Source organism: Porites lutea, chromosome 4, assembly GCF_958299795.1.
Source record: "Porites lutea chromosome 4, jaPorLute2.1, whole genome shotgun sequence".
Lineage (NCBI taxonomy): Eukaryota > Metazoa > Cnidaria > Anthozoa > Scleractinia > Poritidae > Porites > Porites lutea.
The window spans coordinates 9,108,739-9,132,038 of NC_133204.1; the positions used below are offsets into that span (position 1 = coordinate 9,108,739).

The window sequence follows — 23,300 nt, forward strand, 5'->3', positions numbered from 1 at the left end:
CATTTATGTACTAGCTACCAGACTCCAAATAAAAGTATTGTCTTGTTTTGTCTTATCTACTTACGTGGACTATTTTTATTTTCTCAAATATGGGAAAAAAAACCCTAGAAATCATGCACAATAAGTGCATTACAAAATGAGCAAAGTGCTTATTAGAACTCAGTGTGACTTGGTTTCGCAACTGCCGACATGTCTTTATACGAGGTATTTTTTCAATGTATTCTAGTTAACTAGGGTAAACAATTTGTTCCGATTGGTAAAGTTTTTACTTGTTCGGTTTACAATGGTACGCATTAACATTGACAGCTTTGTTGTTTTAGTCTCAGGAAAATTTCCTTGTTTTCTCGAAATAGACCTTTTGTTCATTTTAAACTACAAGTCGGGAACCAAATTGGCAAAGATTTATTCCATGGGCAATGTAATGTTTATCCCCACTTATAGCAAAAGAACAAATGCACCTGTCAAAAATCTGAGACACTGTTCAAACATGTCGAGTGGAATGCGATCTTACTTGTCTGCTCTTAAGGTAAATATTACTTTAATTCAAGCTATCTCATGCATGCGATATCGTGTAGAAGAATATTGCTAAAATATCGCTTTTTGTAATGTTTATTATCTTTTTTTCTTTTTTTGGTTTATTTTTATTATTTTTATTTTTGACAGGCTGACAATTTGTCACCCATCACCCGCCCCCTGCTACACGTCACCCGCTACCCGTCACCTACGGAACAGTCCTGCCGCCATTTTTGTCTCATCACACAATGCTCCTCCCCAACAAACGGCTGCGAGGGAGACTATGGCTGCTTGAAAGCACAAACAAATTGAGAACTTTTCTTGAGAAGAGATTACCCTCCATGTGTGGAGTTCTTGGCATCTTCTGCTTATGACTGATGTGTTGCTTGAATCAAAACTGCAGAAACACATTCCTATCCATCTTGTTGGTAAATTCTACATGCTAATAAAGTTTTCCAAATAAGCTTCTGGTACATATAGTTGATGTTACCGACCTTGCACTCTTTCTGTTGCTTTAACGAATGCGATAGCAGCCAGTTCCTGTAACATACAATAAATAGTTATTATTTTTCTTTTACAGGCCACTTACCACAAGTTAAGAGTAGAGGTCACTGTGGTTTTCTGAACTGAACAGTTCCATGCATTTTAGATGGTAATATTAGGAGAAACGTTTGGTTTATCTATAGCATGGTGATCTGTGGAATGTGACTTTAACTTGAAAACCTTCTAACAGCATCACCATCATAATTTGAACTTTTCTTGTGTAATATTGGTAAAGTTTCTCCAGTAAATTTTTAATACTTTTACTTGTGGGATTTGTTGCAGATAATTAATTCATTCTGTAATCTTCTACAATGAAATTCCACATTGACTGTAACAAAAATTATTACACCCAGCTAGATTACGGTTTTAAAATGTCTCTCACCTTACAAAATTCCTCTAAAACTATTGCAGCTTCAAGAAGGTTACTTTCACTAAGGCTGAAAACAGTAACAGGTTTGTTACTAAGATATTATTGGTAAATGGACCTTATTCACGATCATGCTACCCATGCACCATCTTGGCCTGCGCTTTAGGAGTAATGGGATAAAAGCAATGTCACGTGGTATTTCACGGGGTAAAGAAGTGAGAAAATTTGCCAATACGGGTAATCGCGGTCATGTCTGTTTATTCTATCAAAACAAGATGATGATCAATAGTCATCATGAAAAATGTACAGTTCGAGTTTAGACAAGATTTATATTACAGTTTGCTGTGAGGACATTGATGGTCACTAACTGCATCCAAAGAAGTAATAATGATCCTTTTCACCAATAATTTGCCATTATTGTCTTTAAGATGAAAAGTTAAATTCATTTTCTGTTGACTACAATAAACACACTCAACCGCGATTTCTTGTAATGACTTGCTTGCCCCCTGAGAAACCACATGACATTGCTTTTATCCATCAGGCCTCAGTTGTTCAAAGGCTGGATAGCACTATCGACCATGTAAATCACTATCCAGTGGATAAATATTAGGATAGTGCTATCCACCTTCTGAACAACTGGGACCAGTTCTTAAGCTCGTGCATAAATATTGCATAAATACAAGCAGCAAAAGACCCATCTTTAATGACTTTCAACGCAACTTCTGTCTGACTTTCTGTAAGTTTATTACGAACCCAAAACACTCTATCTCTAGGTTTATGATTTACTTCTAGAAATCCACAGTCACTTTTTTCATTTCTGTAAATATAAAATGTAATATCATTGGAAACTGAATTTGCACCCAAAGAATCTACAGTTATATTGACAGTTCAAACTAAAACAGCCTCAAGTTAATTAGTTTTTATAAAGGATCTCCTAAATTAAAAAACAAAACAAAACACATAAACATAAAAAAGTAATGACATTGCTACTTTTACTTATGACAAGGCCTTACTAAGTAATGACAGTTAACAATTATTCCTCGAGCTTGAATGGGCTATTCGCTCAGAGGCCATGAGGGCGACAGCAATAATTGTTTTAGTAAAATCCAACTAGTTGGTAAAAAATATTGAGACAAAACAACTTTAGCTAGCAAAACGCAATTCAGCTGCCATTGTTTTGGTTTTCAAAGTCGGTGCTTTTCGTTACTAGTGGGCTATAACATATAGCCTAGAAGTAGCTCAACCAATCAGAACGCAGCATTGAGAATAGACCCTTATAGTCGGATTTTACTAATATGTAATACCTCTTGTGTTCTGGTGATGTTGCAATTCCCATTAACTGCCTTCTTACAGACACAACATTCCGTTGAAAATTTGGAAGTCTTTGTATTCTACCTTTTAAATCTTGTACAACCTGCAAGTTCATGTGAAAGATAAACCTCATGATTAAACTGAGGAAAGGTGACAAATTATACTCTTGATGTTAAAAAACAAACCTCTTTCAAAATGACTTATCGGTAGTTTGCTTAAAACCAGGGGTCATTTTAGTAAAACTTTTACAAGTGTATCTTACAAGTGTAGCGACTGACTTCATTTTCTAAAACAATGACTACACTTGTGAATTATATACACTCGTAAAAGTTTGATTAAATTAACCCCAGGTCGTCTAAATCATCTTGATTTTTTTAGATGGCATGGATGATTATATGGAAACCTGCCTAAATTCAGACATCAGGTCTATCCAAGTGATTCACCCTAATTGTCAAAATTGGGCCTCGTGGCATCATACTAGGTGTTTTCCAGATAATACTTATTGCTAGCCCAAGGAAACAGCCCGCAGACGCAGACGTATTTCCAGTCGTCGCTTCTCTCTACCCGAGAGTGGATTCAGGTGGAGAGAAGCAACGACCGGAAATATGTCTGTGTCCGCAGGCTAAACAAAAAACAGGTAATTTGCAAGGTAATTTGGGGGATTCCTGTCGTGTTGGTGTTTTCATATATCCAGATTTGTTTGCCTTCAATCTCTACTTGAGGCATATATGATCCAGAAGATTATAAGGAACCCAAGCTTTACAGGCCTTACAGTAAATGTATGTGTAAAATACTTGACACAGAATAAAGTCACTGAAGAGCAGTGGATTGTAATTATTTTGAAGCAACTCACGTTTTGAAGAGTGGAGTGCAGAGATCGACAGTCTGGTGCCAACGGCAAGGAAGCATTAAGAAGAAACTCTTGGAGCTGGGGATGTTTAAACTGACTCAATTGTGCTATTACACTTGTCACTTGTAGGTTCACATCATATGGCTGTTATAGAAGTTAAAAGAGCATAAAATGAGTTGAGTGACACTTCTTCAGCAGAGATTCTTGAAGAGGAGGCCTCTGTTTAAGAGTAAAATTCCAGCAAGTAACACAGAACAGCAAAAGACAGCTGAAAAAGTAACAAATGACTCAAAGATGGGTTGGAGCTACAAAACCAATGAAGAAAAGCACAAAAATAAACCAATACAGTAGTAAAATACAAACAGGTACAAGGCTTCCTCCTCAATATGCAAGATGAGGGGTCTTGAAATTAAGACTAATTCAACTCAAGAGGGCCTGGAAGAGGTGCTGAAACTCTCAGAATGTCCAAAGGGAAAGAGTTAGGTTGTTTAAAACTGCGAGTGTACAGCATCTCTGACATTTTAAAGGTTTAACTTACAAGAACACCCCAAAAAGATAGATGTCACAATTAAAGCATTTATCTGCCCAAATTTAAAAGCAGCCTGCTGATAAGGAACAAGAAAGTGTTACTTACTTTGAGTGTGCTTCAACCAGCAAAATGAAATGACCAATAAAAAAAAGGAAAAAAAAGCAGCCGATACGAGATTGTTCTGAGACTTCTGCAAAAATATGTCACTAGAGGCAGGGAGCAATGAGTGCTGGGCCACTGCATACATATTGCCTATTGGCTGGGTTTAATTTGTGAAGCAACTCTCTTGAGATATGTTATGCCAAACGCAACTGGAAGAAATGCTTGGCAGAAAAAAAATTTATATTACTTATTAATAAATTTTATTACTTATCACTACAAACCTGATCTAGAAGTCTCTGTAGTTTCTTAAAGAGCATGTTTAAGAATGCACCCTCATAGAATACCTCTCTACTGTCCTCGAAATCTAAGGTGGAACATAAATCACAGTTATCTGGACCAAGAACAGTAACATGTGATGTCTACATTCCGGATATAATATGTTTACTCCTCTTAACAAGCTTCCACATGTGTCTTCTACTGCATGTTTTTATGTTGCTTCTCACTTTGAGAGCAGCAGGTAAGACGTAGAAGTAAACTTCTTAGTGGACAAGTTGAATGTTTGGGAAACCCAGAAATAAGTGACTAAAATAGCAATTCCTTGATTGTGTAGTACCGCTTCTCACTTATAGTATTTTGAGTTTTTATTTGTATAGTTTTAACCCCCCACTACCCAAATAAAAATTCTCAAGACAGATCTCCATAATTATATTTTCTTAAGGAATAAGTTGGGAGAATTTGATTAAGATCAATGAAAGCATTTTCCTTTTGGTGATTTTTTTTATAAATTTCCATAACCTTTTGTCTTGATTATGTAGTTATATTGCTGGGTGAAAATTGATGTGATAACTACAGTCAAACCTGTACATAACTTCCCTGTGTATAGCAGTCACCCTGTATATTATGGTCACTGGACAACTTCCCAAAATTTTCAGTTGCCTTATATTTCCTGCAAAGTTGATCTGTATATAGCGGTCATCCTGTATATAACTGTCACCTTGCCATTTCCCAAGGGTGACTGTTGTACACAGGTTTGACTGTATTATTTGGACTTTGAGGCTTAAGATATACTGAAGTGTCTTACCAGAAGGTGGGACTGGAGTTGATGGCCACTCAAAAGTGCTGGTCTGAATTGCACGTTGGTTGCACTACGAAAAACAAACATTCAACACTGTCATTTGTATACTTAAACCCCATTTACACGCACTCAAAAAATCGGCATGGCACGCCAAATTTTTGGCACTGTACCTCGTTTACCCGTGCTGAGACTACCTCCGGGAGGTAGTCTCAGCACCCCTAAAATTTTGAGCACTGGTGCCACATTACATTTGGGACCGATACGTTTACATGTCGAAAATTGGGAATGCTGTGCCTTAAAATCGTCAGCACGGTGCCAAAAATTTGGTGTGCCATGCCGATTGTTTTTAGCACGTGTAAATGGGGTTTTACTCTGTGACAGCTATCGTAGTAAAAAGGATAATTTTATTTTGCTTTTTTGGGTATAGCAGTACCTGTCTATGTGCATCTCTTAAGTAAGTGTCATAACCAGTGTCTCCTGTTAAAGCTGATGTCTTTATCTCATCAGGTACTAAGGAAATAAAACTGATAGACATCTCTAGTTTAGAGAATGTTTCTTATGAGTTAAACTACAAAGTATACAACAATATTCACATAATACTGATAATTTTTTAGTGAGTGTTCCCTTTCAGTTGCAAGTGTGCTGTCACTTGCATGCGTCCCCTACAAATCACACCATTCAAAGGTTTGCCATTGAAGAACTCTTGTAGCTGAATCAGTTGTTTTGTGTTTCATGATGGATGGAAAAGTTTGTTTATTCTTTCCATTTTTCAGTAAAATGACTCTGGCATACTCACTATCAATTTACAGGTGAACAAAAACTTGTATCCATGATAAAAACAAGCTATATTGACTCATGAATCATAACAGTTTTATCGATATGTAAATTCTTACCGGTAAGCGCATGCTAAGGCTAAGGCCACTTTCCAAACAGCAGAACTAGTTGCTCAGACAGGTCATTTTGGAGATAAAATGGGTGTTTTTGGAAAAATCACTGCCATAAACACACACAGTCTTAAGAATACGCTGATCCAAGGGTTCTCAATTACAATGACCATCTCCTTTCCATCTCCTCATAAAAACGTTGAAAACACTTTTTACACTATCCAGAGTACTTTTAGATCTCTAGAAATTAATGCATTCTAAGCAGCCCTATAAAATTTGAGTCTGTTTTGTCATCCTAAGGGAACTTGAGTCTTTTCGAAATTACCAGGGTTTCAGTATTATTTTCCAGAAAATTTTAGATGCCAGTTAACGTTTTACGAAAGTGAGAATTTTTCTGATTCTTCTCTCCATCACACTTTTGAAGCCAAAAATTTTAGGTTTCCTTTTTCTACAAAAAATAGCCTAACCTGGGGAGAGAGTACATCATGGAAAATTAATTAGATAAGATTCAAAAACTGTACATGAATGGAGCAGTCATCTAGAAATTCTAAGCAATTTTCAAACAATAAAAATTCTAGGTCATATTTGCTTCTCTGAACAGATATTATACAGAAAACAATCGTTTGGTGCCCCTGCTGACCTGGGACTAACGAGAGGCATGTAAATTATTTACAATACTATTAATGTTATAATACGAGTGTACTGAAGCAAAAGCATGACAACAAGAAAGTTGTAGTTCACCAAAATTTACATTATTTTGTACATGTACCTATTTACAACTTGTTCCACTTCATCTCTGTCAACATTTTCAACAATCTGTGGAGAACCCAGACCATCTGGTGTAAGTGGTGGAGTTGAAGGTGATGTTGGTGATGGTGGGAATCCTGTGTGAGGGGAAGGAGGTGCCAGTTTATCAGCCACTGCAGGTCCATTGCTTGCAGCACTAGTATCTCCATTGGGCACTGGGGGCGTAGTGTAATACTTCCTACTTTTTAGATTCCGAAGCACAAGATTATTCAAAATAACATCACAGGGTTTGTTGAGTAGAGTCTCGAACAGCTTCAGTGTTTCTATGCTGATCTACAACAGAGAATTAAGTGTCAATACTAATAAAGCTTGAAGGAATTTGAATATTTTACACTTGTCCTCAAATTTTGCTTGCCCTGGGAAGTTGCATCCTTGTCTAATATATTTACAATTTAGTTTGAAGATGACTTGCATGGGACTTTGCTCTTCAGGCTAGTTCTGTGCATAAAAAATACTTGTCTGACAGGAAAATCTATACCTGCCACAGGCATCAGGATAGGTCTTATTGAGCACTGGCATTATAGCTGGGACTCAGAAGTGAGTTTCAAAAAATAAATTTAAATCAGTTTAGCTGGGATTATTTTAGCCTTAATTATTTCTCCTGTTGTGGCTCAGATAGACAGTGTGGACAAGAATCCTGTGACTGCATCTAAATTAAACATCTTTCTGGCAGTAGTTTATTGTTTTTAGAATAATTTACAAATTGCTGTAATGAATAGTTTAATTAAAAGTTATTATAAAACTATTACTGCAGTTTGTAAATATAGTGAAAAAACATCAAAAAATAATAAAAACAAATAAATATAGTCAGCCACATTTTATAGAAAGCTTACAGGGTAATAGTTAAAATGTCTGTAAAATTGGAGACCATTGTCCATGTACAATATTGTATGAAGGTAATGTCCCAGAAACGATTTCTATAAAAATGAAAATGGTGTGACCAAAATGATACAAACTTTGGACCTTCTGTGTTATTCACTTTATTTTAAGATTCCTTCATTCAATTACCTCATCAGATAAGTGATCACATCTTTGGATTAGTGTTTGCCTTAATTTGTGGTCTCCTACATGAGTTGGAACCTCTGGTGTTGTCCCCTCACCAAGGAGAAAGATGCACATTTCTAGGGAAAATAATTTAAAGGATAACAAATTAGGTTTCAAGTTCCTTTGAATCGGAGTCAGGGTGATTCAATGTTTTGTTAACTTAACAAAAAACAGCAGGTTACAGGGCACACAAGCAACTGAACATAAATACAGTTGACTCTTGATAACTTCAAGGGAAATCGAAAAAAGTTCGACTTATCGGCAGTTCTAGCCTGTGTAGCTGGCGGGATTGTTGTGCCCGGGGTACCTTCTTGATACAAAGCAAGTGGGGAAGCCGCAAGGGAAAATCACCTCCTACTACATTTCTTATGAGTTTTGAATCTGACTTGCTCTCAATCTTAATGAGGCTCTGCCACCGAAAAACAAATTAGCCTAATCCCACCAGCCATGCAGGCTATGGCAGTTCAAGTTATTGGGAGTTCGAAGAAAATGACTGGGAATAAATTGAATGTTTAGGACTTCAGTACACTGTTTTTAATTTCCAACTTGTCACATGCTTCAAACATGGTTTGAGTTATCAAGGGTTAAATTACAAAGAACCGATCTGAAGGGAAACAAAAATTACTTCGAGTTAGCAAGAGGTTCGAGTTATCATGGGTTCAAGGTACCGTGGGTAAAACTGCAGTGAATGTATGAAGGAAATCCAGGAGAAATCGATTTTGGTGTGAGATAGCACGAGGTTCGAGTTATCGGGAGTCAACTGTATTATGGGAAACATTTTCATTTTTGAAGGTAAGTTACTCGAATTGTTTCAATCATTATTGAGTAAGTGATTACAGTGCACTGTACGCAACTAAAATAATACTCAATGGTCATCAACCAAAGATACACACACCTTGCAGTAGCTGTGGTGAGGTAACCGCCTGTATGCATCTTCTTAATAATGCTGTTATTGTAATAACACCTAGTTCTGACCTAAAATTGTAAGACATACGTCAGGGCTGGCAGTCAATCAGACATTATTCAAATATAATAATATATTTCAGTCTATGACTATCACTGAAGGTAAACAGAGGATATGCAAAGACCCATAAGGTTGACGAAATTACTATTTTTTATCTAGGCTATAGCCTTGGCCAAATTGAATGGCTTAGAATGTGCTTTGCTAAGTATAGGCAAACTTATCATTTAACATGGTTTAAGTTTTTAACTTCATGATTTTTAGGACCCTTCTGTAAACCCCTTTTTGATGTAGACCTCCTTGTTAAAGATTAATTTTATTACTATTATTATTTTCTTCATTCTCCTTCTGTATTTTTACAGGCCATGATAATCACAACTTACTGTTGAAAGAGACCAGGTTCAATAACTGGTTGAAGAAATCTTTCCCTCACTCCTACAGCAAGAGCTTTGGCTACAAGCTATGGAAAAGGGAAAAGGAGACAGACATCAGGAGAGTGGAGAGTAGACTTTGATTTCTTTTAATACTAAAAATATCCCTGCACCACTTATAGAGTCTCTGTTTACATCCAAACTGTTAAGTGTTACCCTCTTGAAATAAAGGTGTCACTTCACTTCACTTCACACCCTACATTTAACCCTTTAACCCTTTAGGTCCCAAGACTGACCAAAGTCAATTATCTCCTAACAATATCATTACATAATCAAGAGAAATGTTGTGAGAGTTAATAAAATGACCACCTGATGGGAATAGCTTTGATCAGCAAACAAATTCTCTCAACTTATTCTTTAAGGAAATATGTGGAGATCAGTCTGGAAAATTTATACTTTGAATATTGAGGCTTAGAGGGTTAAGTCCTAAGAGTGACCAACATCAATATTATTTTCAAGACAAAGGTTATGAGAGTTAGGAATCACCAAAGGAAAAATGCCTTGCCCTTGATCTTTGGAAAAATAATGTTGACTAATTCTGTTTAAGAAAAAGGAAACATTTTCCGTGTTTGCGTAGCCTGATATAAACACGAGAGGGGTTGGGAGAAATTGAGATAGTTCGTCTTGGGTTTGCATAACTGTCAAGAATTCTCCCAACCCCTGGAGTGTTTATATCAGGATATGCAAACACAGGAAAAAAGTTTTCTATTGCTTTTATAAAATAACTTTCCTGAGAAAAAAAAGCAAAACTCTCTTGTTTAGAGCATTGATTAAAAGATAAATTCTTACCAGTAGCGAAGTCTTGTACACGAAGCTTGCACGCGCAATCAGTCTTTCTTTTGCAAAAAAGATGCCTTCCAAAATACGGGTTTTTTTCGCTTAAAATATCAGCTCAGGCAAAAAAAAATTGACACAGCATGTTTCTAAAGATTTTTCAAGTTTCAATCGACAAGGAAATGGGTAAATAAAGTAAATTTGTGGAGTTTTTCAACTCAAAACCTTTTTCAAATTTGTGCTTGCATGATTAGCACACGAAAAGCAAAACATCTTGACGTCACAACCATGTTTACATACTCTCATGCAAATACGCCAATCAGAGCGTGCGTACTATCTTAGTTATTTTATAAAAGGAAATATGTACATGGAAATCGGTATGATGAGTTTGTATGTGGACATTAGAGCTTAAAGAGTTAAGTCTGGATAAGAAATAACCAGACTTGGAACAGCTTGGCCCATTTTATTGCTTAAAAAAGCTTTTAAATGATAACAATTAACTTAGTACACACAGAAACACACCTTGTGTGCTTCTTTTGAGAGCTGATCAACATAATCCAACCAGGAGAGAAAGGAAATTAACTGCCTCTTTCCAGGAAATGACAGCACATCTTCATCATCGCTCTGATGATCAAGCCTGTGGAACAATGGTACAGTAAATTTCTCAATCAGATAAACCCTGTTGTGCTAGTGGAGTTCTTTACCCACAGTATGTGTTGAATAATGGTGAGAGTACTGACAACTATCACAGATTAGTAATTACTACATGCTAACTTGGGTTTTTATGGTCTTAAAACTTATACACTATGTGCCTCAAAAGACCCCAGATAATCCAGGCAAGTTAAGTTCCTGTAAATAACACTTAAGAGATTGGGTGAAATTCAAAGTGTTTGCCAAAGATCAGATCTATAGTTACTTATCAATGTTGATTAAACAATCAATCAATCAATTGATTGATTGATCAATCAATCAATCAATCAATCGCTAAATCACTAGCAATTAATTGACCAGTCACTTGGTCAGTCGAAAAAATCAATGAATCAATCCATTAACAAGCCCATGATCTTCTACTTCTGAGGCTCTTCTTAGAAACCAATAACTCCAAAATTGATTCTAGAATGCCTAAACCTCTTCCATTAAACTTTATCCATTGGTTACCATACTAAGTAAACCAAACATACCCCCACTTGGCAGCAATAGCTGATATATCTATTGGCTCCATATTCTGGGGTAAATGTTCAAATAACACTTTCAATCTGTCTGACTATAAAAACATAAATGAAATGTCAGTGATCAGATTTAATATTGCTTTAATAGAACTCAGCTTTTTCTGTGACCTAAAGACAAAAAAAAGCCACTGAAAGTACTAAATCTTGCTAGTAGACAAAACTTGTTACTTACAAAGCTATGGTGGCTAACAAGTTCAAACCACAGGCCTGGGTGAAGGTTAGGTAAGACTGTTTACCACATAAATCACTATTCAGTGGATTTAGGAAAACCAACATGCTTTATCCACTGGTTAGCATTATCCACCTTTTGAATAACTCAGGTTTGGACTGTGCTTACATGTAAGCTCCACTTATTTTAGTGAACTAGGGATGCATTAAACTAATAAAAATCATATATCAGAATACAGTTTCACTATTATAGTGACAAAAATGTCTATAGATCCCTTCCATTGTGCTTTTAGCTACAACCAAAGCTACAACCAAATTATTGTCTGTCACTCTGACAGGGTTACAGACATGCCTCCTGCCAGCAGAGCCTTTTTTACGCTTGTTTGATTTCAGCATTCTCGAGAAAGACTCTGCATAAATCAGGTAAAAACTTTGTTAAGCGTGTGTGGAATGTTGCTAGGATACAGTTTTGAACCCAGACCTAATAGCTGTGCGCTTGCCTCAGCAGGCATGGTTATGACCATCGGTTTATCAATAAATGGATGCTTTTACTCAAAAAAACTAGTTTGACGAGAGAGAACAAGATTGACTAATCCAGAAGTTTGGGCTGCGGCAACTTCAAAGGCTTGACACAATTCAGGCAGAGACACCTTTTCTCCTCCTTGACCAAGAAGACAAAAGGATCAAGGCTCAGCTTGCAGGGTGGGTTACAGATGCAAACAGTGCACCTACAGTGTGTAAAGAAAGTCGTGTTGGATAGCCCAGGCCTAGTGGATTTTACTATTGGGCTAGTGAATTCTGTTCTTAACTTGCCTGCCTGGCAATTGAAACTTTTTAAGGAATTATAATCACAAAAGAACTGTTATCAACCCTGCTCATCATCGGGCTAGTCAAAATGACTTTTCGGCTAGTGCATTCTAACTACAGCTTGCCTGAATGGCAAGGTGTAAAACTGACTTTCTTTGCACCCTGACCTAAGACAGAGCAAATGAATTCTTGAGTTAATACCATTTACTTTTACTCCAGAACTTTCTTCTTAATCAAGTGTTTTGCAAGACTGGTGAAGGTAATACAGTAACATCAGCTGGATACTAACCATAACTTCACAGAATGGAGTATAAAGGATAATCACAGTGGCTGCATGGTCTTCAGGAAGAGATGCACAAAGCAATAGTCCTTCGCATGCCTTCACAGCAATTCTACTGTCCTGCAGGGAAAAAAACAAGAATCAGTTAAGGTGGCTCCGTAATTAATACAAGAGCATTTAGCTGTGACAAATTTTCCGTCATAACTTTTTCGATTTCAACGCGATGGCTGCGAAACTTTGCAAAAAACAACAGATATCATTTGGCAATAATACGAAATATTCCGATTTCATTGCTGGTAAATATTTCTTGAGAAATTAGCGCTTAAAAGGACCCTACTGTTCAAAGAAAATCGCGTCTAGTAAACAATTTTGCTGATATTTTTTACTGAAATTTCTGGTATCGGCTTTAATTGATATAATAAATATGCCAGAGGAATTTCAGAAAAATCGTTGGAGCAGAAGTCCGTAACTAAAAGTCACTCAAAATTCAGCTCTGAAATTGTTTTGGAATTTTAAAAATAAATTACTATCAGGAAGAAGGAGACACCAGTTTCAATTTTCGGGACAAGTAAATTCAGTGTTTGCTAATTCTGAAAACAGAAGCCGATTACCTATCGTGCTATTCTTTAAAAGGTACTTTTCAGTTTACAAGCACTATAAATTGCTCCAAACTTTGCTCTGACGTCGAATGACTTGTTCCTCGACACTTTCAAAATATCCCTTGGCAGTTTTGGTTCAAACTCCCGCTACATACATCTTGATGTATTGCAATGCATCCTCAACGGCTTTTCCTGCTGTACGTTGTTTCCAATTTGGGAAAAAGGTATTGGGATTGTAAGCTACCTTGTATCGAAGCTCAGATAGAACTGTCCAGCACCTTTGTTTATGACCAGAAAATGAGCACGAGCGGCAGCTCTGCGAGGAATTCGCACCTCAGCTAGGGGGGACGAATGACAATGATACCCATGTATGTGAACCCATCCGTATAAACATGTATTGCAGAGCAAAACATAATAATCAAGAAAAAAATACCCATTCATTGAAGGAAGGAGTGACAAAAATTTCAGAGTTGTAAATTTAGTCACGGGCAGTATTTTAGGGATAATTTTATTTTGCACTGTGATGTTATTCGGTTTACAGGCATGGTCATCATTGTCGTTCGTCCCCCCTGGTTGAGGTGCGAATTCCTCGCAGAACTGCCGCTCGTGCTCATTTTGTAGTCATAAACAAAGGTGCTGGACAGTTCTTTCTGAGCTCTGATACGAGGTAGCGTCCAATCTCAATACTTTTTTCCTGAGTTGGAAGCAACGAACAGCAGTAAAAGTCGTTGAAAATGCACTGCAATACATCAAAATGTATGCAGCGGGAGTTTGAGCCAAAACTGCCAAGGGATATTTTAAAACTGTCGAAGAACAAGTCATTCTACTTCAGACCAAGGTTGGGAGCAATTTATAGTGCTTCTAAAACTAAAAAGTACCTTTTAAAGAATAGCACGATAGGCAATCGGCTTTTGTTTTAAGAATGAGCAAACGTTGAATTTACTTGTCCCGAAAATTCAAACTGGTGGCTCCATCTACCTGATAGTAATTTATTTTTGAAATTCCAAAACAGTTTCACAGCTGAATTTTGAGCGACTTTTAGTTACGGACTTCTGCTCCAACGATTTTTCTGAAATTCCTCTGGCATATTTATTGTATCAATTAAAGCCGATACCAGAAATTTCACTAGAAAATATCAGCAAATTTTTTTACTAGACGCGATTTTCTTTGAACAGTAGGGTTCTTTTAAGCGCTAATTTCTCAAGAAATATTTACCATCAATGAAATCGGAATATTTCGTATTATTGCCGAATGATATCTGTTGCTTTTTGCAAAGTTTCGCAGCCATCGCGTTAAAAACCAAAAAGTTATGACTGAAAATTTGTCACAGCAAAATGCTCTTGTATTAATTACGGAGCCACCTTAAAGTATAATAGCCCAAGGCCAAAACCCAAAAAGAACATCCAGTGTAAATCACCTCACTCTTGGATAAGTTAAGGAGAGAATTCACCAAGGTATAATCTGGCTTGTCACGTCCTTGGGCTTTAACAGGTGGAGGGTGCAACTCTTCCAACGGTGAATGGGTACCTGATGGACTTGTGCCTAGTGACTAAAACATTAGTTTAAAAAACAAATGCTTTAATTAATTTGTACTGGTATTTTCCTGTAGTATCTCCTATTGTAGTCCGAGCAATTAATGCTTGAAGAGTGATAGACAGTTCTTTTACTCTAAAGTAAACATAAATTATGCACCATGCAACATATTTTGCCAGACACAGTGTAAGCACTGGCAACTCCTTTTAATAGTTAATCCTTGCAGAAGGCTGGAATTAAAAAAAAAAAAAACAGGAATGGCTTTACACATCTGATAACTCAGCTGTTATAGCTATAGGTGAACACTAAATGTTATTTTAGGGATAGCATCAGTATACAACTAACTGCAGCAGAATTTTAATCAAGGGGAGAGCATTATCCAAAATATTAAGAAAACTAATAATACTTTCAGGAGAATTAACATTAGTTTAGCTTACTTGTTAACATTTGTCAGTAGTTTGACATATATTCTGATTTCTTCAGGTTGGTTCTTTTATTTATTGATTTTTATAAATTAAATTAGAATTTTATAAACAAGATTAGAAAAATGATAGTAAAATGCAGTCTCTTAACCTAAGCTGTAGTCTATTTGAATAACATAACCCAGTTTCAGTGTTACTCTAGGCAAGTGCAGGGCAATAATTTTATTATTGTTTTTTTTTTTACTCTTCAGAACTGCTGTACATGTTATTGTCACAGATGTCGGGTGGTGCTTCTGATTGGGCATGCTGCTAAGGAAATTTGCTTCAACCAATCAGAAGCACTATCCAGATCTGGATAGTGACACATCATCAGTATGGAATTTCTGTGCAATTTCCACAGACATTGGTGACGGCATTGCAAAATGTCAGCTGTTTTCTCAGGCTATACAGACATGCACTAAATGCACATGATGGCATAGTGCAGTAGCTGATGATGTCTTAAGTACTCTTGAAAGTGACAATTTATTAATGGTACTAAACACAGTCATGACATGAATAGCTTGTTTGAATGTTTCAATGGGCTCAAAATCAGCTGTCCTTTTCATTTTTTTAGGGTAACACAGATATATCACTGTCACATTTTTTTATCACATTTTATCACTGTGAAAAATTTTCACTGTTCTGGTAGAGATAATGTAACATGCCTTTCAAAACTATAACTACAATTTCGAGAAAACCAAGTGGTTAAAGGTGAGAAACATTAATTTTTGCCACCATGGATGAGGCAAAAATTGGCAGAGGTAGACAAATAGTATAGACAAAGAGCATTGACAAAGATTAGGTCCATACCAGTGGCTCACCAGATGGCAAGACATGGATAGTTCTAGCAGAGTTGGTCTAATAACAGGAAAAGAGAACACAGTTGACACCAGATTAAGATGGAATGCATTAGGAAATTGAGTAATATTAATTTTCAGTGGACAAAAACCTTGTACCAGAACAATTTAAACAACATTGCATTCTTTTTTATATTTTTAAAGGGCTATAGATGTAATTAGTTATCTTTAATAACACCAACAAAAATTTTCTATTAAAACCCCGAGAAAACAAATGTCAGATTTGACAAAAATGACACCTTACTGTGCACATGAAATTTTCAGAATTTTACCTGTGTTTTCACAATTCTTGTGAAATTAATGACATTTATTTTCTCGGGCTCCCATGAGAAATAGTCTTTGGTGTTATTACAGTTAACTAATTATTGGTATATCTATAGCTCTTGAAAAATGTAAAAAAGAATACGATATTGATTAAATTATTCTGGTACAAGGTTTTTGTCAACTGAAAATTAAAATTACTCAATTTCCTGATGGATTCCATCTTAAATAATAAGGTGATCAGATTCACCACTTCTCAAATACATGTACCAGATGGTGTTGATGTCATGAATGAAAGTCTCAACCTAATGATTGGATTGAAAAGGAACAGGGCAGGTCAAGTCATGTGTAGGTTGAATATGACCCTCTGTGGGTCAGTGTAGCCCTAAATATAGGACTGTTGATGACTAACCTGTATGAAAGTGACAATGATTATTTGGAGGAAGTGACTGCTTGTGAAAGATACATTATTGTTTTTCAAGAAGGCTGAATCACTGTAAAACCAAGAGGGATGAATGTGTAGGGACAAGCAAGTTCACTCTTAATTGAAATTGAAGATAAAAAGAAAATTCAATAGGATATGCATTGAATTTCCAAACAATGCAAAGTGAGAGTGGAAGTACACACATAGAGGTACGGAATGGAAATGACTGAAAACAAAAAAGTGAACAACAAATCAGGATGTTTAATGTTCTCTGCCTGGAATGCATACGGCTACCTTATTACATAAAATTTTAGCGACACTTTGATTTAGTGACTTTTCTAAAAATGATTGCTAAATTTAAATTGTCGCTAAATTAAAATAATTGAGTAAAATATGAAATTCAGCCATCTGGTCTGTTTCACACACATACATGTATACTATTTGATGGTTGATTATGATGTGTATCACCGACTTTGTGTGATATTGTACCTAAAAGTGAGTGAGGACAGCATAACATATGACATTATGGCTGCAGCTTCATTTGTTTTGTTCAAAATTAAGTTTCAGAATGTTGATGATTTTGATTGAAATGAATCGAAGCTATTGACATTTATAATTTTATCACATAAATGTTCTACACCTATCTTAATTCACCAAAGTTTCATTTTGTAAATTTGTGAAAATTGAGTGTCTTATGTTCTAAAGTTATGAAAACTCGCAAAATCAAAGTGCCAATTATAAGGATTTTTCAAAATTGGTAAAATAACATGTCGCCAAAAATTCAAGTAATGAGGTATTTAATTTAAGCTGTATTTCTATGAAGATGATAAGTTTTATTGGTTAAGAACAAGATAAATAATGTATTATTACAAAATGAAATTACATGTATGACAGTTAAATTTTATTGAATGAATTATGGCACAAGGACAGCATTATTTGTTATTCATAAAAACAAAGCAATTGATTGCTGTTTGAAATTAAATAAAATTAACTTTGTTTATTGGAGCAATATGAACGACTGAAAGTAAGCTCAATATGCACAATACGTATGTATGGATAAAGTAATCTCCATTACAATATTAATGTTAACTTGTACAATAAAATTAACTTCATTTTTACAGTAATATTATTGACAAAGGCTTTGAGAAAGACGGTTACCAGTAAAATGATTTCAAACTCAGATTTGTAAAAGTAATATTATGTAGCTTGGCCAAGAAAGTGGCCATTTAAAGAAGGGTCAGTGTAGGAACTATTCACCAAAAAAGTGGCCACTGTAAAGGTGGCAGATGTGGAGAAGTCGCCATTAGTGGAGGTGGGACGGTATTACATTAAAGGTGATTGGTTCACATTGTAAACACACATAAACAAACAAATAGACAAAGTGTCATAATCAGCACAGCATGCAGTGACCCACCTCAAGGAAAAAGTTCACCAAGTATGGATCTTGTCGTAATTTTGCACACACAACACACAGAAACTGGATTTCTTCATTCTCAGATGGGGCAGCCTTGACTTCTCCACATAATCTGATTAATCTCTGAGGCAAAAAAGTTAGATAGAGCAGTAAAGCAAAAACTGAAGCCTGACAAACAAAATATCACGCTGTTAAAACTGCAAGTACAATTGGACTTCACAAAATAATTATACTTTAAGCATTCTCTCTTGTCCCAAGCAAATTATATTGAGTGTCTCAGAAAATCCCTGTATGGATGGAGAGTCATGGAAATTTCAACAGGGAGCAAGGTCATAACGATATATAAATCTTTAAAAGAAAAGGATGAAGGGTTGAGTGGGGAACAGGCCAAACCTTTAAGCCCTCCATGGGGGAGTATGGATTACTTTAAATTACAAACTTCAAAGTTCTTTTACAATCACGCTTACATTAAGGGAAATTACATTGTCCTGAACTCACTATCATCCCTTAATTTAGGTCAGTTATAATAACTGACCTAAATGTTGTAATAAATACTCAAGCGAAATAAAATGTAATATAAGGGAGTAGCAAGTACTAGCAAACAAAGATCAAATTTCTTCACAGCACTTAAAGTTATAACCAGAAATGATTACATGTATGCTCAAGACAACATCGTTCACAAATCAAGATGAGCATTCTTGGTGCTTGATTCAAAGACAAAACTTTGACAGCTGAGAAGTTGCTTTGACGATTACGAAAATGTTGTAAATGATAGGTTCCTTAGTTAGCCCTGGGTTATCTGACATCACGTTGTTGTAACCTAAGGTTAAATATAGCAGTAATAATTATTGATATCTACCATGATTACTTACATGAACAGGTCGGTACACACTGATGTGTGGTAGAAGAGGCTGTTTCATTTTCGCCAGCAAATTTGCGAAAAACAATAACACCTGTTGCTTCATTCCAGGTGGACACTAAGAAAGAACAAGATATCATAAAAGTAAACGCTGTACAATAAAAATTAAATCAAATAATACAATTTAATAAAAATGTACACTGTAAACCAGAAGATGCCTTCATTTTACATTTTATTTGGGTATCTGGAGAGGTCACTTTGTTCCATAGTCAGACCATTCCCCTTAATAGTCAGATCGTTCCACAATACTATAGTCAGAACTTTTTACAAGTTTAAGTCACGGCAAGCAGAAACAAGAGCATTACTCATGCATATACCTTGTTCTCCAAGCCAAGAAGACCAAAAAGCACACTTGATATCGAGTTTTATACTGAAACTGTGGAACCATCTATTCTTTTCCAATAAAATGCAATGATCTGGCTTGGGATGACCTGACCATGGAACGGAGAGACCATAAACATTTATAATTCTGTAATATCCTATGTAATGAAATTTAAGCAATACATTACTGTAATTAATTTATGAGGATAAAATTAATATCTACTAATAGTTCTGCTCAAGAAATTTCTGAATTTTTTCACATATTGTTTAAGTATTTGGAAACAAAGTTAACTCTTACATCTGCTCTTCCAAGTGTGTGAAGGGTGTCTAAAATTTTATGCTGCAACAAGTACTCCAAACAAGGCCCCTATAATTTAGACATAAAAATTTCACATAAGCTTATTTTACCAGCTCATAAAGAAGGAATAGGCTGGATCAGAAATTGAACTGGAGGTCTAGAAGCAGTCTAGCTAGTAAAACACCAATTTTCAAGCTATTGCTCATGACATTAAGATCGCCATTCATTTTATCAGTCATTCCTATATCATTTATCTTCCTACCTCTAGCCTGTTCCTTGTGTTCAGATAGCAGAGTACAGCATTTAGATCGTGGGGAGCGAGTTAGACCATGCACAGGGAAAACAAGGGGGGAAAACGAGAGAAGACTGGGGCTAGATCGAAGGAACCTTCCCTCCCCTTTTCCCTACATAGTCTCCCCTTGTTTTATTTTCCTTGTCAATTTTCTGCCTGCGCTCTACTATCTGAGCACCAAGAACAATCTCACCCCTATTGAGTCACAACTGAATTTTACCCTTCACAACTGAGCTGTTTAAAACCTGGTTCGCTCTAATCCTGGTTTGACGAGGAAGCAGTGGCCCGCTAGCACCACTGCTTCACATTTTAAAACAACGCTGTCTGTACATAAACACTCATCTGCGCCACACATTGGTTCCTCTTTTTTCATACAAGCAATAAGCCGATTGCTTTTGATTTGACCTTTTCGCAGAAATAAGCCCGCTCTGTAGAATTGTACGCAACCTCTGCCGTAAAATAAGTCTCCACTGTAGAAACACGCCTCCTCTGTAGAAAAATCCCTCATCCTTAGAAATATGCCTCCTATACAAAAATGAGCCTTTTTCATGGAAACACACTTTTTTCCCTGGAGACGAACCTCTTCCATACAAAATCATACAAAAATGATTCCCTGTAGAAATGAACCTACTCAAGCCCTATTCCTGCAACCACTGCCTGCCACTCACCCCCTCTCCCCCCTAAAAAACCTCCATTCTCCACCACACCATACCCATCAATCGTCTTCAGGGTCTTTCCGTTAGGGCACCAAATTGGAAAACGAAAAGACCGCCATGAAATCAAGGTACTCCTCTGCTGGGTCTTCCCCGCCATTTCCTGCAATAATTTTGATGATGGCCAACTTTATAGAGGGAGTGTAAGGAATCTTTGTGCACACTTGTTTAGGAAACTCCTCCAACTCTTTATAAAAGAAAATGCTAAAATTTTCACAAAATGTGTTCCTTAAAATCACACTTCTAGCTTCAAACAGAAGAGAATCGAAATGCTCTGTGATTGGTTACATTCAATAGCCTATCAGAAAACAAGAACTTTCAATCCTTGATGCGTGTTTCTACGGAGAAGGCTTAACGGACGAGGTCAGTTTATAAACAATTGGCTTATTACTTGTATGAAAAAGAGGAACAAATGCATGGTGCAGATGAGTTTTTATGTAGACACAGAGTTGCTTTAAAATGTGAGGCAGTGGAACTAGTGGACCACCGTAGCAAACAGATTATATGAGTTGTCACGGTAACTAACTGTGGAATTGTGCTAATTGTCTTTCAAACAACTCAGTCCAAAAAATACGAGTCTTTCCCTTTCAGAAGTGACTCTTGAAAACCTCCTCCCTCCTGGGGACATGCAGACAATCAATGTTTAACAGCCCAATAACCCATGTCTGTCAGCATTACCAGTGAGCTTGAGTGACATAATATTTTCTACAGTCAGTAGGTGCTGGGAACTTTGACAATAAAAATTCTAGCCCTTCCAAATTACTGTATTTATTCGAATAGGCACCCAACCACGCATTAGCACCCACCTCGAATAAGCGCCCATCCTAAAGGCAGAAAAAGTTAATAAGCGCCCAGCCCCGAATAAGCACCCACCCCCTCCTCCTCCCAATCAAACTCAAATAAGCGCTCACCCCCACCCCAACCACTTGAGTGAATAAATTCTAATAAGAGACTTCCCCGAGGACGAAGTTTTCTTCAGAGTATTATACAGAAACCTTGCTTTGATACTTCTTCGCGTTTTGTTGCAAAATAAACATACTACACTTGCTGAAAATGGTGAAAATTTAATAAGTGCCCAGCCTCGAATAAGCGCCCACTCTCAAGGTCCAACAATTTAATAAGCACCCAGGGCGGTTAATCGAATAAATACGGTATACCCGGTATTATAAGGACAGGAATACACTGTAGATAATGAAACACAAGGCTGCATGACATGAAATGAAAAAGAAGGAAGAGTGTTAGCACTAAGCCATATAGCATAACCGCTGCCTGGTTAGTTCAGTTGGCAGAGCTCCAGTCTGCTGAGTGGGAGGTCGTGGTTTCAAACCCCAGCCGGACCAACACTCGGGGTCTTTAAATAACTGATGAGAAAGTACTGCCTTTTCAATGACATCTGCAAACAGTAAGACTTTCTAGGATGTAGATCCTGGTGGTGTAGCCAACCTCTCCTGGGCCGGTTGGGTTATCTGTAAGGACACACTCAAATTGGAGCCCCGCTCTGTTGTGTGTTCTACACCATATGGTGGAAGTGATTAATGATAAATAAGCATTACTTTTACATTTTATAGCACATGCATGAGCCAAATTAAAGATAAAAGATACCTACGAGATAAACAGAAATAAAATTACCACCGGCACTTTCATTTTGGAATTAAAAATACATTGTTAAAAGATTACCGTTGCACCACCATTCTGGTCATCTTCTTCATGTCGTAAAATGTCCAACATTTGTTCCAGGTGATATGGAATATTAGTGGACTGTACGGGAACTTTCTCATCTGCCAGACACGAAATTTATATGCATAGGTAAAACAATTAAACACGTAAGCATGTGTAAATAAACAAAGAACGAGCTACATGTACTTGTACTACATATCAACATTGATTTTAACGTTACCTGTGGCCTCTATAAAATAATTAGTGATAGCTTTCCAATGGAATACAAACGTTTCTTGTAGAGGGACATCAGGAGCAAGCTGAAATGTTTATTATAACAACTTATTTTGAATATTTAAGAAATTTGCAGTCAGGAAATCCTCACAACTGAGATCCAGAAAATAGAATTTTAGCGAATGATCTCTGTAAATGGTAAAAATAAAAAAACTCACCGCTTCTACAGCCTCATGGATAAAAGATCTTATTTTATGAAACATTTCTACCGAACCTGTAGGAGGAATTAAAAAATATTGTAGCTATAAAAGCTGTAAACCACTTTCTCTTGTCTGCGCCATTTGAGCGCCATTTTGAATTCAGCTGTTTGCGCATGTTCAGTCGGTCGCACGAGTATTCTAGGAACGCAATGCGTACAGAGCGCTGAGGAGCATCAGGAGCAAGCTGAAAAATGTAAAATCTTACTTTAGTAAAATCCATCTAGTGGTCTATTATCAATGCTGCGTTCTGATTGGTTGAGCTACTACTAGGCTATATGTTTTAGCCCACTAGTAGCAAAAAGCGCCGGCTTTTTGGCGGCAAAAAAGGATTAAAGTCTAGCTTTACTGTATCGGTCAAATCGAAGCTTCAACATGCCCCCCCC

At 36.6% G+C, this 23,300-nt stretch overlaps 1 protein-coding gene across 2 annotated transcripts; it reads right to left on the reverse strand.

Annotated features, from left to right (window-relative positions):
- Positions 1-216: 216 nt before the first annotated feature.
- Positions 217-23,016, reverse strand: LOC140935697 (FHF complex subunit HOOK interacting protein 2A-like). 2 transcript variants are annotated; one of them, XM_073385268.1, is made up of 21 exons: positions 22,876-23,015; positions 22,665-22,743; positions 22,445-22,545; positions 19,763-19,831; positions 19,097-19,201; positions 18,225-18,347; positions 14,692-14,823; positions 12,685-12,795; positions 11,373-11,455; positions 10,714-10,828; positions 9,370-9,446; positions 8,921-9,000; positions 7,990-8,102; positions 6,944-7,254; positions 5,724-5,814; positions 5,297-5,360; positions 4,497-4,579; positions 3,588-3,728; positions 2,728-2,837; positions 1,439-1,493; positions 217-1,053 (listed from the first exon to the last, which is right to left on the reverse strand). In XM_073385268.1, the coding sequence occupies exons 1-21, from the start codon at positions 22,918-22,920 to the stop codon at positions 1,000-1,002; spliced, it is 2,142 nt and encodes a 713-aa protein (XP_073241369.1). In that variant the 5' UTR covers positions 22,921-23,015; the 3' UTR covers positions 217-999. The 2 variants fall into 2 exon arrangements, with proteins under 2 accessions (XP_073241369.1, XP_073241370.1); XM_073385269.1 differs by lacking the exon at positions 22,665-22,743 and having other exon boundaries at positions 22,876-23,016.
- Between the last annotated feature and the right edge of the window lie 284 nt (positions 23,017-23,300).